The sequence below is a fragment of the Elephas maximus genome, chromosome 19 (genome assembly GCF_024166365.1).
Source record: "Elephas maximus indicus isolate mEleMax1 chromosome 19, mEleMax1 primary haplotype, whole genome shotgun sequence".
In the NCBI taxonomy this organism is placed as follows: Eukaryota; Metazoa; Chordata; class Mammalia; order Proboscidea; family Elephantidae; genus Elephas; species Elephas maximus.
In genome coordinates, this window is record NC_064837.1 from 58,621,191 (window position 1) to 58,641,591 (window position 20,401).

A 20,401-nucleotide genomic window follows, 5' to 3' on the forward strand; every position below is an offset into this window, starting at 1 on the left:
AGCTGTTAACAGACCCTCCTAGCACATCTCAGATTAATATCAACTCCAGTTCTTTCTCCCCAAAGGGGGATACTTGCAGGGGTCTGAGAATGCCACCAAGAGCTGGAAGGAAGGACGGACGATCTTGACTTAGCATCAAGGGTGCCACCGTAAGAAAATGCACCAAAAACCTTTCAGACTGGCGCCCGTTGTTTGAATCACTTTTGACCCAATGGCTTCGAAATAAGGCGAGGGAACGCTGACAGCAGGCGGCGGCCATGAAACTCGGGAGAAAGGGCGGCCTTTCTCGGGAGAGAGGGAGCCCAAAGGGCAGCGTCTGGGACTCGGCAGCCGGCTCCACGGAGCAGGCCTTAATTAAAAAGAAACAGAAAGTCGCGCTCCGCAGGCGTCCGCCGCGCCCACTGCGTCCCGCCAGGCCCGAGACCACGTGACCGCGGCTCCCGGCCTCCTGGCGCGGGCCCGGCGGCGGCCGCGGACACACCAGCCAGCGAGCGACCGCGTGATTCGCCGGCCCGGGCCCGCCACGAGACTGGGGCTGCGGAGGCCGTGCGCGCGCGCCCCCGGGAGGCGGCAGGCGCGCGCACGCTGCCGGGGCCACCGCCCCTCCCGGGCCCGCCTCCTTCCCTCCCTCCCCGGCTCTCCCGGCCCGCCCTGGCCGGCTCGCCCTGCGAGTCAGTTCGCTCGTTCCCTCCCTCCCCGGGCGCGCTCGGGCCGCCGCAGCGCTCCCCGCCCTTGAGCCGCGGAGCCCGAGCCGCCCGCCGCCCGCGGAGGAGGTGGAGGGAGCCGGAGGGGCCCGCCGAGGCGGCGGCGGCGGCAAGATGGCGGACTTCCTGCCGTCGCGGTCCGTGCTGTCCGTGTGCTTCCCCGGCTGCGTGCTGACGAGCGGCGAGGCCGAGCAGCAGCGCAAGTCCAAGGAGATCGACAAATGCCTGTCCCGGGAGAAGACCTACGTGAAGCGGCTGGTGAAGATCCTGCTGCTGGGCGCGGGCGAGAGCGGCAAGTCCACCTTCCTGAAGCAGATGCGGATCATCCACGGGCAGGACTTCGACCAGCGCGCGCGCGAGGAGTTCCGCCCCACCATCTACAGCAACGTGATCAAAGGTGCTGGGCTCGGCCGGGGGCGAAGGAAGGGCCGGCTCGGCAGGGGCCGGGGGCCCGAGGCCGGGCACCGCCCTCGCGCACTCCGTGCCTCGCGCACGAGCTGGGCGGGCGGCAAGGGGGCGCGCCCCGGGCCCTGGCCCTGCCAGTCCCCGGGCGCCCTCTCCGTCGGCTCAGGGAATGCTCGGTGGGCGCCCAGCTTTCTCCTTGCTGCCCCCTTGGGGGTCACGGCCAGCCCCCACCCCCACCCCATTTCCAGCTCTGGCTCCTCCGAGAGGGAAGTTAGGAGAGCCGGGTGCCTCGGGGTGCGGGTCACCTGGCCTGTGTTCCTCCTTCCAGACGAGGCTGGAAAACCCGAGAGCCGACCCCAGACCCTGCCCCTTTCTCCCCTGCCCCAGAGCTGTCGGCCGAACCTCGCTGCCCCGGGTGGGTGACCCGAGTTGCATGGTTTCCTTGACCGCCTCCTGAGCAAGGGAGTTCTGGAACCGTCGGCAATGAGGAAACTTTTGCCAGAGACTTGTCAAGGGCGAAGGGTGACAGCTTTTGGGACTCTTTTGGGAAAGGATGTGAAACTTGAGGGTGTCGTTTTCACTTTGCTGGCACCAGGAAAGAGGAGACCCATACAGTAACTCTGAAAAATTAGCATCAGTGGTTTTTCACCTCATTGTCACGGTCAGGCAGGATGTTTGCCTGTAGTCTGTGTGCAATATGTTCTGCTCTCCTTTTTGCTAAATAAGGGGTAGGGGATATGGGGGTGTACTGCTTCAGTGCAATTGTGTAATAATATGAAGAATTTTTGGTCTAAAGGTGATGTGAGTCCCGCACAGGTTGAGTCAGTGAGTTAGCATGGGATGGGGTTGGATCATAGACTCCGCTTCTGTTTGACAGTATTTTTTTTTTAATTAATTAAAATGGTAAACGTTGTTCTTAAGTGAGAAGTACACAGGATTTTTATTTCTGAACTTTCAAAGAATTAGAGACGATGGTTTTTATTTTGTGATTGGAATGATAATTAGCATTCCTTTCTGTTAGTTTCCAATATTTTTAGCTTAAAATACTTCAGATGCATCAGGATTCTCTATTTTGTCTGGGTAGCAATTATCTGGTAGTTTGCTACCGATTTCATATCTTGTCAAGCAGTGTTTTTTTCCGTGGGATTTTTGTTCAGGAAGTGCTTAAGAAAGTCTTTCATGTCACTTTTTTTTTTTTTTCCTTTCTCTCCCAGGGTTTGGTAGAGGAAAACTGCTCCAGAGAGGGAGGCAGTGTGGGTTAGGAGCCAGAGAAAAAGCTCAGCCTGGGGTTTACAGACCACAGTGAGCCCTTAGCCCTGGTACCCCTCCAGTTAAGCTGTGAAAAGCAGTTGTATTTACTCTGCCTTAATGGTCAGCAGGAAACCTAATTAAGGTCTCTTTCAAGGCCACTGCCTCTGCCTTGCCAGCCCTTAATTGAAGGTACCTTTGTATCTTGCTGCAGCCGAATTTAAGGAATTATGTTAATGAATAGATTCAACATTTTAACTGATTATGGGCCAGGTAAACAACTGGTTCTTAATGTACACTGCGTCGGAAATGAGACCCGTTTTGAGTATTGATAATGAGATGAGGTCATTAGACATTAGTTTTTTTGTAGGTGTTGGCTTGTTGCAAAAATTGACAGCGGAATAGTTTTTTCAGTTATCCAAATGACCTAAAGGTGTGCGATTGTTAAGACCCTAACAGTTTAGTAATAGAAATACTGGATTTGAACTAACCTCTGAGTTGAAATGCCTGGTTTTGTATCTTTTTGCTGTTGGTCTTCCTACCTTTTAGGGAAATCTAAGGCCATCCTGTAACTTAGATTGATTCGAAGCTTGGTCTAGGAGAAGTTTTTGAGTTTTTAAGGTGTTCCTAGAAGACTCAGGGTTGGGGTTAGGCAGGGTGCCTAGGGGACAAGCAATGCAGAATGGTAACGCCTAGTTCTTGGCATTTGGTAGATGAATGCCTTTTGGACGGACTCCTTTCCTTCAGAGCCTGGACATCAGGCTGTGCAGCATAGTTTCTTTTTCCTTCAGTGGTTTTGGCTGTCTTGTGACCACTTTTTACCCCGGAAGTTATTTTATAAATTAGTACATTTTAAAATCCTTCAGAAGGAGCAAGTGTGTTATCAGTATTTGCTCTCCAAGGTTCTCATTTTAGGAGTGTGAGCAAGAGTTTTTAAAATCTGAGAAGTTAAGGGTGGATGTTTAATGTTGGTCTTCATTTTTGGAGGAGGTGGGCCTGGAGTAGTTAAGAGGTCTAAGAAAGAAATTCTGGTGTTTTCTAAGGAGTAAAACATATAAGAATGTTTAATGACTCCTCCCCATACTTTTTTTTTTTTTTAAACAAAGGCATGAGGGTGCTGGTAGATGCTCGAGAGAAGCTTCACATTCCTTGGGGAGATAATACAAACCAATTCAATGGAGAGAAGATGATGGCATTTGACACACGGTCACCCATGGCGGCCCAGGGAATGGTGGAAACCAGGGTGTTCCTACAGTATCTTCCTGCTATAAGAGCCTTATGGGCAGATAGTGGCATACAGCATGCCTATGACCGGCGTCGAGAATTTCAACTGGTAAGAGATTGGCTTTTTTAAAATATTGTGACTTTATTTTAATGATATTTAACAATTCTTGATGTCAGCACCCTTTATTCAGTGACGTCCACAATACAACAATGTACCCAGAATCATGGCCTAAGAAATCTTGAATTGTTATCTGTCTTAGCTATCTATAAGTATATTACCAAACAAGATAAAAATAAGGTAAACGCCACAGAGTTTTCAAGCCAGTATATTTAATTAGTCATTTTTTTGAAGTAACGATTCTCTTAGGCACTTTCTTCTAATTTTGTTCTTTTAAAAAATAACTTTTTCTTAATTATAATGACAATATTAATCCTTCTAAAAAGTTGATATTTTACTCTTGGAATAAGAGTTCAGTAACTGAATCTAGCTGTTGGCGTGTTTCTGTATAGGTGTCAGAAGTACTCATTTTATGGTACATGTTGGTTTAATATATGTTGTTGCTGGATGCCGTGGAGTTGGTTCCAACTCATAGTGACCCTGCAGGATAGAGTAGAACTGCCCCATAGGGTTTCCAAGGAGCTGCTGGTTGATTCAAACTGTTGACCATCTTGGTTAGCAGCTGAGTTCTTAACCACTGCGCCCCCAGGGCTCCAGTGTAATATAGAGAGAGATTACAATTTATGGTAATATTTGACAGTAAATGTGCTTTTTATATATTCGCATTTTGCTTTTTTTTTTTATGCCTCTAGGCACATTGTGTAAAATGTTCCTTCTTAGTAAACTATTTTACATTTATTTTTCCCACTTTGCCGTGAACAAGACTACCCATAAACACGGTTACACGCAGTGAAGAGAGGGTAGAAAAGAATCAGATCCAGGTTAAAGATATACAAGTACTAATCAGATCGGTTTCTAATCAAGCGATTTTTAATTTAATTGTGAATGCTTTGATTGTATTCTGGGTTTCATTTACCAAAGACCTGAAAGATTGCAGCAGTGATAGCAATTTAGGCTCATCTGCAGTTTGGAGGAAGTTCAGATCCTAAATGTCTTAATGTAGTGTGATCTTTTGGGTCATCAAAATAAAGTGACAGTTAAAACTAAAATTGCTTAGAAAGTTGTTTGGTGATGTCACCAACATTAAAGTGACCAACATTATGGGCGTGGTTACAAAATGATGGACATCCAGCAGTCTGTGCTGTTACAATTTGAATTTAAACAGGCTTGGGTGTTAAAAGTTCTAGAAAAGTGTTCATGACAGCTTTTTAAAAAACTGCCATCTTAAGCTTTATTTTCTTTGAATTATGGCTTCTATATGACTTGATTATGTACTGTCTTACATATCTTGTTTCTTCTTATCGAGTAATTTGTCCGTTTCTGAACCAGAAAACCAAGCCAACTGCCGTTGAGTCGATTCCAACTCACAGCAACCCTGTAGGACAGGGTAGAACTGCCACATAGCGCTTCCAAGGCTGTAATCTTTACATCTTTCTTCCGAGGAACAGCATTGTCTTCCAGGAGAATTCCAACTCATAGTGAAACTAGAGGACTGGGTAAAACTGCCTCACAGGGTTTCCAAAGCTGTAATCTTTACGAAAGCAGACTGCCACATTTTTCTCCTGAGGAGTGGCTGGTGGGTTCATTCACACCGCCGACTTTTCAGTTAGGAGCCAAGTGCTTTAAACACTTTGCCACCGGGGCTCCTTCCACTTCTGAAAGGCAGGGACTGTCTGACATTACCATTGAAATTGAGTGATTGGCAGCATTATATATTGGAAATTATGAGTTTAACTTGACAAGTGACCTCCATGCAATTCCCAGACTTCTGGTTAACTTTTGTCCTTTGGTCAGTTTTATTTTCTTTTCAGCAGTCTTGCTTGCATAAGTCCCTCCACACACCCCTTCTCATCTTCCTTTACCTTCCCTTCTGTTTTCTAAGCGCTGTTCATTCTTTCTCCTCAGTTCATCTTCTCAGCAAACCACACTTTTCAGTACATGTTTTTTTCAGGCCATTATTCATCCTTCTAGATCGGGGAAGAAACATCCATCTCTAATAAACGTACATACTGACTGAATGAACAAACGAGCGGCTGTGTACTACGAAGTTCCCTGTGGGAAAGTTCCGTATTTGCGTGAAGCCCATTTAATTGAAGTTGGCTTATACTGACGTTTCTTGAATTTTGATGTTCACATCTTATAGTCTCCTCAAGACTGACGCATCTTCCTTATTCAGAAAGCATTAAGAGCAAATAGGTAAAACCATTCAGGATGAGGATTCGCGTGTTCTTGACTTGAGCCAGCTCACGCTTTAGGAGCAAAAGCCTCAAAGCTGAGAAAGGGCAGGTTCCAGAAATACTTGTTTTTCGTAAAAAGTAGGGACACAAAAAAGGAACAGAGTGAAATCTAGATTTTCAGCTCCTGGAGGACAGGGTTTGTTTTCCTGTGTGTACCCTCGGCATTGTTAACAATACCTGGTACATCTAGTAGGTGCTCAATTAATATGTTGAATAGTAACATTTATACTTTTGGATGGTCTGTGCTGCTTAGTATAGAGTTGGGCATTGGGAAGACACTTGGCTTATTAAAATTTCTCTCCAAGTCGTCTTCAGTTCCTTCTGTTAGTCTGCTTACAGCAGATCTCCAAGTGCTGTCTTTTCCTCCTTTATATTATTGTCTTAGTACCTCTCAGCATGGGTCTCCTCAGCAAGCTTTGATCATTCTCTGTTGCCTCCAGAACAGAGTTCAGCTTCTTTGTGTGAGTCAAGACCCTAGCTAGCCTACTCACCATTCCCGCATTATGTTTCATTAGGCCACTGAGCACATTATGTAACCTCTTAATTCCCACGTACACTGATTTTCTGCTTCCGTGGCTCTCTTTATGTAGTCCCTCAGCCCAGATTTTTGATTTACCACATCTGTTCATTAAAGTTTTCCCTTTGCTTAGAGCAGTGGTAATCAGATTTTGATGTGACTAACTGTGATCCATGGACCCCTTGCATCGGATTCACTTGGGATGCCTGTTTAAAAATAAATCAAATTTCAAAAGCAGATTCCCAGACACCACCACCAGAGGATCCGATTCAGGAGTCTGGGCTGGGGCCCAGTGATCTGTATTTTTAACGGACATCCCTAGTTGATTTGGTCTCTCTGTGCCCTGTGCTCTTTTTAGCGTGTTTGCTTTCTACCTCATCATAGTCTGCTGTGACTTAGAGTTATTTACATTTGTGTTTGGCTCTCCCACTAAATTAGAAGCTTCTTTGGTATGCCTTGTTTGTCTTTTTCTCTCTCGTTAGCATAGGGCCTGGCACTTTATTTCCTCAGCCCTTGACCTCTGAGTTAAAGGTTCTTCTAGAAAAAAAAAAAAAAATTCTGTATCCATTTTCTTCTGGGAAGTATGAATTATTCCTGTCTAGTTTGTTAATTTTCTAGGAGATGAGTAATCTTTGTATTATCATAGTTTTCCTTTTTTATTGTATGTATCAATGCATATTTTTGGATCATGGATAAAAAATTAAATATCAGGGAAAACGAGAGGAGTTGACAGATAAAGTAACTGAAATTAGCCTTTTTGTTAATCATTGATTATTAAATTTATTTCTGTAAATTGAAATGCAGAAATAAGTGCTGATGGTTTTTAAGGCCCTCCTTGATTTACGTTTTGCTTACGATGAATACCCTAAACCCCTTCAGACAAGAGGTGTAGGGTATTGACATCACAGGTGAAGTTTTTAGCAGACCGGTTATGTCAGTAATATTTTTGGGTGCAAACATGAATGTTTTCTTTCCCTAGTTCCCAAACATTTCCTTTTCTGGTTAATTCTGTGGGTAAGCTAAGTAGCTTACCGTAGAAAAAGAAAAACTTAAGATTCATGTTCTGGTTATAGTTTAAGGTACCTTTCTAGTTATTATAATCCAGAACGTTGAGGAGAATACACCCTAAGAAGCATTGTTTCTTTTAATACTGGGTTAAATATTTGTAATATTTTGCTTGGACGATACAGTTAGTATAGCCTGCCACTGCACTAAGGAGATTGTCTGTCTGTGGAGAAACTTCTCATGTGACAACAGAGAATTTGGTAACTGAAATGACGAAAGAGAAGGGGGTCGCAGTTGCTGGAAAATGATACGATTGTAGAAATGTATCAAAACTAGTAAAATGCTGGCAGCCACTGCCAGTGAATTTTGTTTTGAATCTGGATTTACATGTACTTATTCAGGAGTATAAGCAGAATTTGTAGAACTGATTTATAGGACAGGAAAGTGCGTGTGACGCTGGGAGGAACGCCCCACCACTTCCTAGTCTCTGTAAACAGTTTAGCATTGTCAGCATTAGGACAGCTTCTTGTAATGACCAATCTTTCTTTGCAATTCCTGAAACCAAAATTGTTTTTCTTCGTTATCTTGGTTCCTTTGGTTAGACTTAATTTTTCTCACTTGAATGGTACAGTTTGTGCTTCAAAGTTACAACTCTCCAAAGCTGATAGAGTGGCTTATTCATTAAGACAGAGATTCTTCCCTCAATTTGTGTTACAGAGTAACTATGTAGCTTCTGGGGGAATTGGCTTATAAAGAAGAGCTAAGTTCCAGTGAAATAAAACAGAGACCAGTTTGGGCTAAAATATTAATGTCTTTGTGTAGTAGCATGTATTTGAAATATGACAGAATGAGAGGCATTTATTTATTCTTTTAACACTAATTTGAATTTGCTTAAAAAAAAGTGCATCAGTTACTGCTTTTATTTGTAAAATACTATTGTTCCTTTGGAGAAGGAGTCGGTCAGTATTCTCTGTGAATAAAATCGAGTAAGAACTTTGATCTTGAGTTGCTGATACCATTGCTTGTATCTGCTGATACTAGGGTGAAGGTAAAACATTTCAGTCTATATAGCATAACCCCATTCAGCCGCTCTGAGTCAGAATCGACTCGACGGCACTGGGTTTGGTTTTGGTTTGGATTGCCGACAAGTTGATTCTGACTCATGGGGACCCTATAGGACAAAGTAGAACTGCCCTGCAGGATTCCCAAGGCTGTAAATCTTTACAGAAGCAGACTACCACGTCTTTCTCCCTTGGAGTGGCTGGTGGGTTTGAACGACTGACCTTTCAGTTAACAGCCGAGCGCTTAGCCACTGTGCCACCAGGGCTTCTCCTGCATAACGTAGGGATCATATACAACATTAGAGATGGTAGAGATTTTAAAATTTAGGTCTCTATAGGTAGAATTTCTCTTCGGTGAGTTTGATCAGATGTCAGAGTGGTTATATTTTTTCCAAACCTTGGGAACCCAGAGCTATAGTGTTGTTTACATTTTAAAAAAGAGAATGTTTTGGCGTGTGTTTATACTTTTAATACAGCTTTGTGAGATAGATGTGTATACGTACATACGCATATAGATGTATCACTTTGATGTGTTGTGTCACGTTGATGTGTTCATATGTGTATGTCTTTTTTGGGGTGGGGATAGAAACTTGACTGGCTGTGGGGTATCTGGCCCTGGGCTCAGAATTGTAAACTACTGTGCTGCTTTCTGTATTACCTTTGATTGCTAACCCAGGCTAGTGGTACAGTAACTAATGCTGCCCTGACAGTGTGTACCAGATCTCTAAGAGACGGATCAAAGGAATAGCTTTGTTATGAAAACTAGATGTTAGTTTCAGAACTCTTAGAATGTGGGCCTGACTCAGGAAAAAGGTTTGTAAACTCACTTTACAAAAAGGCAGAGCGGCCAAAAGGCCTCCCTGGATTGATATTCCCTGTTGCTCTTTTATACGTAGGCAGCCGCCCAACCAAGTTGGGAATCCAGTCATAGTAGCCCAAAACTGGTGCCAGTTTCTTTCTTCAGAAAATTAATTCACAGTGCTGATGAGCATATCCTCTTCTAAGACCTTATGTTTTATAGAAAATAGCTCTGTACTTTTCAAAGCTCTATCCACATACATTATCATATTAAAAAAAACCTATGAGAGAAACAGGAGACGTGACATCATTCCCATTATGCAGCTAAAAAATTGAGATGCAGAGAGGTTCAATGAGATGCTTCAGACCTCAGAGCTAGTAATTTGTAATAGGATAGACACTGGCACCTTGGTCTTCAGACTCCTCCTCCACACCTCTGGCCGCCCGTTTTGCAAGTCCTGAAGCGTTATATCCGTGGAACACCCCTCCTTCCTTTCATTCCCAGGCTCTGACCACTCATACACACAAATGAGCAACGCACCATCTGTTAAGTTGCTAGCATGTTATTTTAAGTATGTGTAAGATTTTATTAGTAATACACAGCATTGCAATGTCACATAGTTCTTTTTACATTTTGGACTTCGACGATAGCTTTGTACCATATTTTTTTCCCTGAGATTGTAGTTATGCTATGAATAATTTTCAGTGACATTAGTGGTATCTTTACTGCGAGTGGTATGGTTCATCCTGTCCGCCATTGATCATGGTAAAGGCTCTGTTTGAATCTTCTTCTCCTGGAAGACTGCCTGTACTAGTGATCCTCACCTGATGTTCTGTCCTGAACATGGTTTTCAGTGTGCCGTGGAAAACAAGTTCAGCACTGACCAGTTCTGTGAAAGAGGCGGCTGCACCTTTCCCAGGACATGTCCTTTATCACATTAGCACGTATCTGGCATGCAGTTGCCCAGAGTGGTCTTTTGTTTGTGGAGAAGGATATCAGAACACTTGCTTTCTGTTGTTTTCATGAATTCCTTTGAAATGTCTATCATGTATTTGTCAGTTTTCATTCTGCATCTGAGCACCCCAGATTGTACTTGGCCGCAAATTATTTGTCCGGTAAGAAACTACTTTTTTTTTTTAAGGGCACCTTTCTAGAAATCAGCAGTGGTTTTTATTTTCTTGCTTGAAGGTACCTCATTTTTTCTAGCTATATAGTATGTCATCTTTGACTATATTATGAATGTATATTTTTTTTATAAAATGTTGTGTTATATCCTCATAGCCACCTTACAGGACAGAGTCCAAGGAGCAGCTGATGGATTCATACTGCTAACCTTTTGGTTAGCAGCTGTAGTTCTCAACCACTGTGCCACCAGGGCTCCAACATATCCTTGTTAGCACAGTGGTATTCCAGTGGGCTGATGTGGATCAAGGAAGTAGTTTTGCTTTGAAAACCGGACTTTTAGTGGCCTTGGCTAAAGTTACCAGTCTGTTGCTGTTACGGTGGTTGTTTACCTTAATCTTTCAAATTTTATCTCTCTTCTTTTGGCAGGTCAAACCAAAGAGATTTTTGAATCAGTGCAGCGGGTGGATTTTTTCATCCCTGTTACATACTCTGCAGTAGAGGCAGATTGTTTAGTAGAAGTACTGTCCATTGATTAATTTTGTATTTTGGCCTAAGTAGTAAGACCTATGTGCTTGGTTGTGCTATATATGACTTTCTTTACTTTTTATCTTCCAAACAAATTAGGAAAAACCTAGTTCTAATTTATCGACTTATATTACACATTGTAAAACATTTTAGTGTGATGATCTTAAAATTCAACATGGTTTTCTGCTGTGACACAGGAGAAGGTGGAAGATGGCCAGCCAGAGCTCATGTCTTGGCTTCATCTCTCACTGTGAGCTGGGGCGAGTCCCTCAGCCTCTCCATGTCTTCTCTAAAATGCGAAGATCACAGGACCTGCTATTACTAGTTGTTGGGAGGATTACGTAGCATAATCCATGTGAAGCCCTTGGCACAGTGCTTGATGTATTAACTGTAGTATTGTTAGTCATTCATATAACCAATGTACCATATGTACATAAATGATTAATAGCTTTAAAAAAAAAAAACACTTGTAAACTTCGATTTGTTTCACTCTCTGATTTGGATTACCAGTGCAGAAATTCGGAGTTCTAAATACTGCAGAATGTCTCTGCTCCCAGTATTCCAGGCCAGGGTCCCTGTGAAAACTGGCTCTGTGCTGATTTTATGCTCACTGCTTTTTTCTTACATAAATCATCATACTGACTCAGATCAGATGATTTTATTTTACTTTTGATTATATTGACTGCATGTTTTACATCTCCTTGAACAGTATATAAACTTAAAAAAAAATTGCCTAATCTACTGCCTAACAGCCATGGTGATGTTGTTTCTGAAAGCCCTTTGCTTATGTTTTCATTTTGAACAAACATTTTCTAAACGATGGGTCTGTATCTTTATGGCTAGTCCTTGTATATATTTGTAAATGATTTAGAAATCATGAACAGGTCTAAGGAATCAAATGTAATAATGGTAATGAAAGTACTTTGAACATAAAGAAAGCATAACAGATGTGTGGTGAAACTCAACAGTTTTGACCTTTCCCATTTTCACTGTGAGATTTATAGGCAGAATTATTTAATCGTTTGGGAAATGTGTGCCTGAAACTATAGCTTCAAGTGTGTAGGCAGAATTAGCCAAATTCTTATCTTCAGCTTGAAGACTGGTGAGATAACCTTTGGCTTAGGTGCCACTCCCACCAAAGGTGCTGCTGCTTGCCTTCTATCTGTTTCCCTCCCTGCCCTTTGTCTCCTGTGCCCTCCCCCCTCATCCCGTCCACCCCCACCTTTCTGCCATTTCCCATGATTATACTTGTTGGAGGCATGGTGAGGGTTCAGTTAACGAGGGTGTTTTGGCTTCTTTTCTCATGGAGCAAAATAAACCAGTTTCAAATATGCACCCCCACCCCCAAAGGGTAGAAAATCATTTTATTGATTTTAGCATTTAAAAATATTATTGACCAGCAAACACAACTATTCTATACCTCCCCCCTCCAAAAATAAATAAAGGTAAAGGTATCTTTCAGTTCTTTAGCCTGTTAGGAGAACATTTCTCTTTTAACTGTTACAGAAAGGTTAAGGGGAGCCCTTGTGGCGCAGAGGTTAAGAGCTCAGCTGCTAACTGAAAGGTCATGGTTTGAACCCACCAATTACTCTTTAGGAGAAAGATGTGGCAGTCTTCTGTAGTTCTACCCTGCCTTATAGTTTCGCTATGAGTTGAAATTCTACTGGAAGGCAGTGGGTTGTGGAAGGTTAAAGAATAGCAGGAGTAATTGAGGTCTGAGACTTTCACTCTCCTTTTCAGCATCCTAGTTGTTTTCCTATTCTCTGGATAACTTTTTTTTTTTTTTTTAATTTAATTGTTGATTAAGTAAAATGAAATTCCTCAATAGGTATTTTATAGCGAGTCTGTCATAGCGTGTGATTGGCATTTAGGCTACAGGAAGTGAAGTATCGTTGTATCCATTTATTGCTATCAGCCAAAAGAAAAACTGGTGGAAGCTACCAGTAATGAGCAACTGCATCAGATTTCATAGGTTGCGGAAAGATTGCTCACAGGTTATTGCCTGTCACCTCTGTGCTACCTGCACTGAGCCTAGCAAGTGAGTACATGAACCTGCTTAGACAAAGAAATGTCTATTCAGATAGAAGATGTTCTCTAAATTTATGTATAGGTTTTTTTTAAATCTAAATGAGTGAGTGCTGTGTATTCAGAAAACTGCAAATACTGTTTATCCTAGTTGAAATTTTAAACAAGAGAAGTATGAGTTAAGGCAATTCAGTTAAGAAAAATATTGCAATGCAAATTATTTGCTATTTTTAACTGCTACTAATTTGCCGTGTTTGCAGTAGAACTGTCTTTGTTTATTAGCTACAGCTTCAAAAATGGTAGGGACTTTAAATTATTACTGTATAAATTATATACATTTCAACTCTACTAGGGCAAGGAGAGTTGTACTTGCTCAATTTTTTCTTCACTTTTTGAATTATGTTGTTATGATCAAATCTTGCAACCAGTTTTAAGGTTGGCGTTATAATTAGTAAGAGAACCAGGGTTCCCACCTGTTTGTAGTATCTTGCACATTTGACCCTGATGTAAGATATCTTTTTTTTGAAAAAGAAAACTCTTTATTTGATTAAAAAGTTTCATTCTGTAGAAATAAACATTCTTTTTCATAAGAATATGTGTATGTCCAACTGATGTTTTTACATAATCATATTTTATTCTCTATGCAAGTATTAAGGCAGTATTTTAAGAGTATCCAGTTTTTTTTAATCTGGTTTCAATAAGATAACCTGAATTCTTTTATCCTCAAATATGAAAAATGAAGAGCAAGTATAAAAGCTGGTAAGCACAAGAAAGCCCTTGGTAGCTTCGTAGTGGAAATCATTGGGATTCTGATAGATTGGATGTGGGGCGAGGAAGAGAGGCATGTGTTAAGAATGACCCTGGTTCCTGGATTTAACAACTAGGTGGATAGAAGTGTTTTTTCCTGAAATGGAAAGATTGCGGGAGAAAGGGATTTGAGGAGGAAGATGAAGAGTTCACTTTGGGCATATTGGGTTGAGATCTCAGTGAGGCATAAAGGCGGAGATATCAAGTAGATGGTTTATAGTCTGGAATCCAGAACACAGAGTTTTGAACTAGAAGTAGAAATTTAGAAGTTGTTTTATTCAGGTGAAATTTAAAGCCTATAGGATGCACAGTTTACCCAAGGAAAGGGTGTAAAAAGAGAAGCAGTGGGGGCTCATGTTATTGAGGAAGCTCCCAACCTTTTGAGAATGAATGTTCAGAGGAGAGGACACCAGAAGAAATTACCAGAAAGGTAGGAGAAATCGAGATTATGTCACATCATGGAAGCCAGAAAAGTGTTTCAAAAAGAAAAAACATGGTCAGTGACATCACATATCACTGAGAGAGGTCTAGTAAGGTGAAGGCTGACGTGTCCGTTGATTTTGGCAAGAGGAAGGTTATTGCTGACATGGCAGGTGACATGGTGAGGAGGAAGCTGGTCTAGAAGGGCTTGAAGTTGGAAGAAAGGTGAGGAAGTGGAGAAGGTTCACTTGAAATCAAGCCAACTGTTTCATATCACTTTTGCAGTACTTTCCACCCTTAACTTAGTAGGTTGTGGTTTTTTGTTGTTGTTAGGTGCCATTGAGTCAGTTCAAACTCACCACGACCTTATGTACAACAGAACGAACGAAACACTGCCTGGTCCTGTGTCATTCTCAGAATCATTGCTATGCTTGAACTCATCGTTGCAGCCCGTGCGTCGTGCTATCTTGCTCATCTTCTGCCAAGTGTGATGTCCTTCTCCAGGGACTGGTCCCTCCTGATGACATGTTCAAAGTGTGTGAGACGTAGTTTCGACATCCTTCTGAGGAGCATTCTGGCTGTACTTCTTCTAAGACAGATTTGTTTGCCCTTCTTGGCAGTCCATGGTATATTCAGTATTCTTTGCTAGCACCATAATTCAGAGACATCAGTTCTTCTTCAGTCTTCCTTATTCATCATCCAGCTTTCGCATGCATCTGAGAGGATTGAAAATACCATGGCTTGGGTCAGGTGCACCTTAGTCCTCAAAGTGGCGTCTTTGCTTTTTAACACTCTAAAGAGGTCTTTTGAAGCACATTTGCCCATTGTGGTTTTTTTCAGGCCCTTTTAAAGTTCGAGAAGACATTATGTTTATATTTACCAATTTCTTTGAATTCTACTCTCAGAAGAGTTAACTAATAATACTGTTAATCTGTTAGGCCAGGCAAACACAGAAGCGTTTTTCACTTTGTACTTAATTATTTTACTTGCGATCATTTCCTATTTACTAAGAGCAGTAACTCAATCTGTTACATACAGGGTGTTCATTCATTCTTTTGTTCCTTTAACAAAGATGTATTGACTGCCTGCCCATGCTGTGTTCTGGGCCCGGACTAGTCCTTGGAAAACTCAAGGTGCCTTATGGGGTGTGCCAATCCAGAGGGGAGCAGATAAGTGAAGAGAGGGTGCGAATTATATAATAAATGCTACAGTACACTGCATTTATAGCTTTTCTACCAAGACTGTGCAGAATCACTAAGTGTTTACTAACCTAGAAAGGAGCTAAGAGAGCATGTAGTTCTTCAATTCACTTCATTTTGTAGATAACACATAGGCCCATAGAGGTTAAGACCCAGGTCAGGGTCATAGCTAGCTTTGGTTGTAGAGCCAAGATTCAAATTCAGGGCTATGGGACTCTGAGGCCTGTGTTTGATATGTTTGATATTCACTGCCATGCTTTCCTGTTTCCCTTAATAACAAAATCAGCTCCACACTGACCTGGCAGCAGGCACTGATTTGCCAGCAAATTTTGAACTATTTCCCACGTTCATCAGTGCTTAGAAACATTTGCAGGTTTCACAGCTTTACCCTCTGATGGGATTGACTGGGTGTCGGCGGGGGCAGATAAGGGTGGGGGAGCTAGTACTTGTAAGCAGTTTGGAGCGTCTCTGCTGATGAGAGAGTTTGGGAGGATGGATTGAACATTAAACTGTCAATAAAAAGACCTGGGTTTTCTTCTCACCTGCTGTGTGATCTTAGCATAGAATTATTTATAAATCTGTTTTGATTATCGCATAGTATTTGAGTTATGGGGATCTCAAGGTATATTGTAGCCCATCGTCATAGAGTAGAGCCATCTGGTGTGCATTCATGAAGTGCCCCTCTATTTAGATAGGGGGCAGGTTGAAACTATTCAGGAGGTATGTCCTGTATTGGAAGACTGCTTTTTTTGTTTGTTTTTAAACAAGCGAGGTTATTTTCTTTTTGAGAATCAAAAAAAATAAAAATTTACTACCAAAAGGTTCTGATTCTGGCAGAATTGAATATTCCTTTATATATTGTTGGGATAGTATGTGCTGGGCCCCTTCAAAAAAGTATTTCAACTTTGAGGAATTTTTCAAGTCTCAAAAATTCTAAGCTTTTTGGTGTTATTATTGTGAAAAATGAAAAGTAGGGAGTTGGTTTTTGTTTTATTTTTGAGGGAATGACTTGCAGGCTCCAGAATCCAAACTGGCTTTTTAAACGTTTGAATTTTAAAACATATGCGTTCATTGAAAAACTCATCCAGTGAGCCGTTATGCTACCACCCCAAGACATCTTTGTTGACATTTTGGTGTATTTCCTTCCGGCATTTGAATACAATATTGAATGTTGAGATAAACTTTTCAGTATTTTCTGCACAATTTTATATCCTGTTCATTTAATGCTGCACCATGAGCATTTCCTGGAGGAGGTGATTTTCTCAGGGGACCAGTGAGACATTCTTCTAGAAATGGATGTGAGCGTATTAAGTAGAACACTCTTCCTTGTGTATTATTTTATGGACAGAACATGTTGGTGCTAAATGGTAACATATGGAATAAGCTCTCGCCAGCAGAGAAGCTCCACACAGCCTGCAAGAAGTACTTGCTCCCCCTCCCCTTATTTGCCCCCACCCACACCCAGTCAATCCCATCAGAGAGTAAAGCTGTGAAACCTGCAAATGCTCTAAGCACTGATGAACGTGAGAAATAGTTCAAAATTTGCTGGCAAATCAGTGCCTGCTGCCAGGTCAGTGTTGAGCTGATTTTGTTATTAAGGGGAACAGGAAAGCATGGCAGTGAATATCGAACACAGGCCTCAGGGTCCCATAGGCAGCATCGTACATTATGTCAGAGCTAGTCCATATCCGCGGTATTAAAGCTCCCTTCTCACATTCAATATTTATACTTAATTTTTAAGCGAGGAAGATTTTTAAAAACTCTGGCCTCCACTCTGAAACCTGTATTATTTCAAAGAAATGGCTGTAATTCTTAAATAGAGCTTTGAGAATAATTGGTACTTTAAGACATAACAAACAGCTTAGATTTATAAGGTAGATACGTACCTATAAGTGCTTATTAGACAGATGAGTTAAACTTTCAGCTTTTCTCCAGGATGAAGCATTGCAATAAAATAAGGTCTTTTTTTGTGATTTCTGTAGGAGGAGGATTACTAAATTGCATCGTATACCTTGTTTAATGCATAAAGTGGAATTTGGTGGGACTACAGGAGTACTCTTAGAAAACTAAGATCATTAGCCTTATAATGTTTTGGTGATAAGTCTAACTAAAAAATTTGATATTAAGAGGAATTTATTAACAATGGTTAAAAAAGGGCAATTTGCAGAGTAAATAGTACTGTACATTTTAGTGATAATATTGCTGTTATTAAAAGCATGTGATATGGGCCACATCAAATGCTTTCATGTTTTTTGTCATTTAAAAAAAAAAATAGTCTCAAAGTTAAGGAGCAATAAAATAGGTTCTTTGTGAAGACCAGGCAAAATGAGAATGCTGGAAGGACAATAAATGAAAGATGTGAAGCTGCTCAGCAGTAAGCTCAGAGAACCAGGAGGGGCATTTTGTATGTCCACCCTGCGTGTAAAGCTAGCCTGGCATAAAGCTGGCCCCTGCCCCAGGAAGGCCTTCTCAGGTAATTTCTTTTTTACATTTTATTTTAAAATAAAAATTAAGGTGGGGAAAAATGACAGAGAACCCCAATAAAAATATCTGTATAATTTTAGAACATTGTAGTGGTGGTATAGTTCAAATATTTGAAATAGGATGGTTTCAAGATCTTCCCGTGTTAGAGTTGTTTTCAAGCTATGAACGAGCTCTTAAATCAGGCCCAGTTTTATGTTTACTGTCTTTAAGGAGTTACGTATAGTAGAATCTTAGATTTCAGGTATATAGTGGGGCAGAGCAGTATCATGGTACATTTCGTATTTTCCCGTGACTACGTGGAGAGAAAATAGAGAAAGGACAGATAGGATGGGAAATTGAGTCTTTAAATAATAGGAAATATCACTTATCTTTGTTATCAAGTCACATACCTAGATTAAAATGAAGATTCTTGATTCATGTGAACCAGTTTTAAGCCAAAACATTTCCATTTTGTGCCTTACTTATATTTGGTGTTTGATTGTTGCTGAAAGCCTTATTACACAGTCTATTCTTAGAGTATTTATCCAAAGATACCTTATTTAGATGTAACTTCATCAAGACTTTCCCAGAACTTGGAATTATTAATGTATACAAATATGAATTATTGGGGGAACCTGTCTTGGTCAAATTTAGCAAGTTAGTAAGTTTCCTGTTGAATAGATTTCTCCAAGCATATACTTAATGAAAACTGCCTGATGAACATTGAGAGAACTTTTTGGCATGGATTCGTTTGGGGATTATAAGACTGATGGTGATTAAAGGTATACTATGGGTATAAAACCAAACCAAACCAACTGCTGTCGAGTCAGTTCTGACCCACAGGGACCTTATAGGACGGAGTAGGACTGCCCCATAGGGCTTCTGAGGCTGTAATCTTTACAGAAGCAGACTGCCACATCTTTCTCTAGTGGAGCAGCTGGTGGATTCAAACCACAGACCTTTGAGTTAGTGGCCAAGCACTTTAACCACTATACCACCAGGGCTCCTTTATTATGGGTATACAAAAACCTTATGTAAGTAGAGGTGTCTCACAGTTGTCATCAATTTAAGGAGTAAATGCAGTTTTCTAGCTTTCTCTCGTTTCTCTGTGTTCTTTTTTCTCTTTGAAATATCCCAAACTTGGAAAGGGAAGGGCTTAAATATGCTCAGAAAGAGCGTAAACCACTTTAAACCATTGGGCTTAGCCGTTTTAGGACACAAATATCTATTTTGTAGTATACTAGCACTTCTTCAGGAAATGTCTTGCTGTTTATAGCACTGGGCTAGTTGTAGGTTCTCTACATAAAGAGAAACTGGATATTAACTTTGAGTTATGCTGTCATTTTCAGAATTGCATGTATACTTAGCTTCCAAAAGAAAATTTCTCACTCTTTAGTTATCTTGGTAATATAAATTTTCTTCAAATTTTAATATTTCTTGAACTATTTTATTTACTTTTAGACAAAAGATTATTTTAGGTGATGCTAGTCTTAATTAAAAAGGTCTCAACACATAAAAATGGGATACTTTTTTTTATAATTCTTTCTTTTGAAATTGTACTTTAGGTGAAGGTTTACGGAACAAACTAGTTTCTAGTTAAAGTTGGTACACATAATGTTGTATGACATTGGTTACCAACCCCACGACATGGCAACACTCTCCTCTCTCGACCTCGGGTTCTCTATTACCAGCTTTCCTGTTCCCTCCTTCCTTCTACTCCTTGCCCTTGGGCTGGTGCTCCCTTTTAGTCTTGTTTTGTTTTACGGGCCTATCTAATCTTTGGCTGAAGGGTGAACCTCAGGAGTGACTTCATTAGTGAGCTAAGAGGGTGTCTGGGGGCCATACTCTCAAGGTTTCTCCAGTCTCTGTCAGACCAATAAGTGTGGTCTTTTTTTTGAGTTAGAATTTTGTTCTACATTTTCCCTGGCTCTGCCTGGGACCCTCTATTGTGATCCCTGTTGGAGCAGTTGATGGTGGTAGCCGGGCACCATCTAGCTGTACTAGACTCAGTCTGGTAGAGGCCATGGTAGGTGTGGTCTGTTAGTCCTTTGGACTAATCTTTAAAAAATGGGATACTGTTTAATTCGCTATTTTATCCTTTGTAATTGACTTTTTTTCAAAGTGAATTTCCTTCCGTTCACAGACATACTTAATTGGCCTGTAATTAAAATTTGAGACATTTTAAAAGATTAAACAATGATGGTTCATTTTAGTAGCAAACATTTTTTTTAAATTGTGGTAAATACATAGGTAACAAAACATTTGACATTTCAACAATCTCTCGTGTACAAACCAGTGACATTTTGTTCATTGTGTTGTCCAACAATCACCCTTGTCCATTCCCACATCACACCATCACCCTTAACAGAAGTTTAGTGGCAAACACACTTGCATGGCCCACTTGCGTGCAGTGTTCTTCTGGCTTTCATGATATCATTTGTCTGTGAAACAGCCCTATAAAGTGAAACTCATTACATGTGTGATGCATATTACCTACAGTTCTTACTGGCAGAATTTGA

The 20,401-nt window shown here is 41.1% G+C and overlaps 1 protein-coding gene across 1 annotated transcript in view; it reads left to right on the forward strand.

Moving 5' to 3' along the window:
* Positions 1-591: 591 nt before the first annotated feature.
* The window catches only part of GNA13 (G protein subunit alpha 13), a 41,293-nt gene continuing 21,483 nt past the window's right edge, over positions 592-20,401 (forward strand). The window contains exons 1-2 of the mRNA XM_049859738.1: positions 592-1,101; positions 3,464-3,690. Of these exons, the coding sequence (XP_049715695.1) occupies positions 819-1,101; positions 3,464-3,690 (510 nt within the window). The 5' untranslated portion in view covers positions 592-818. The remainder of the gene's footprint in view (positions 1,102-3,463; positions 3,691-20,401) is intronic.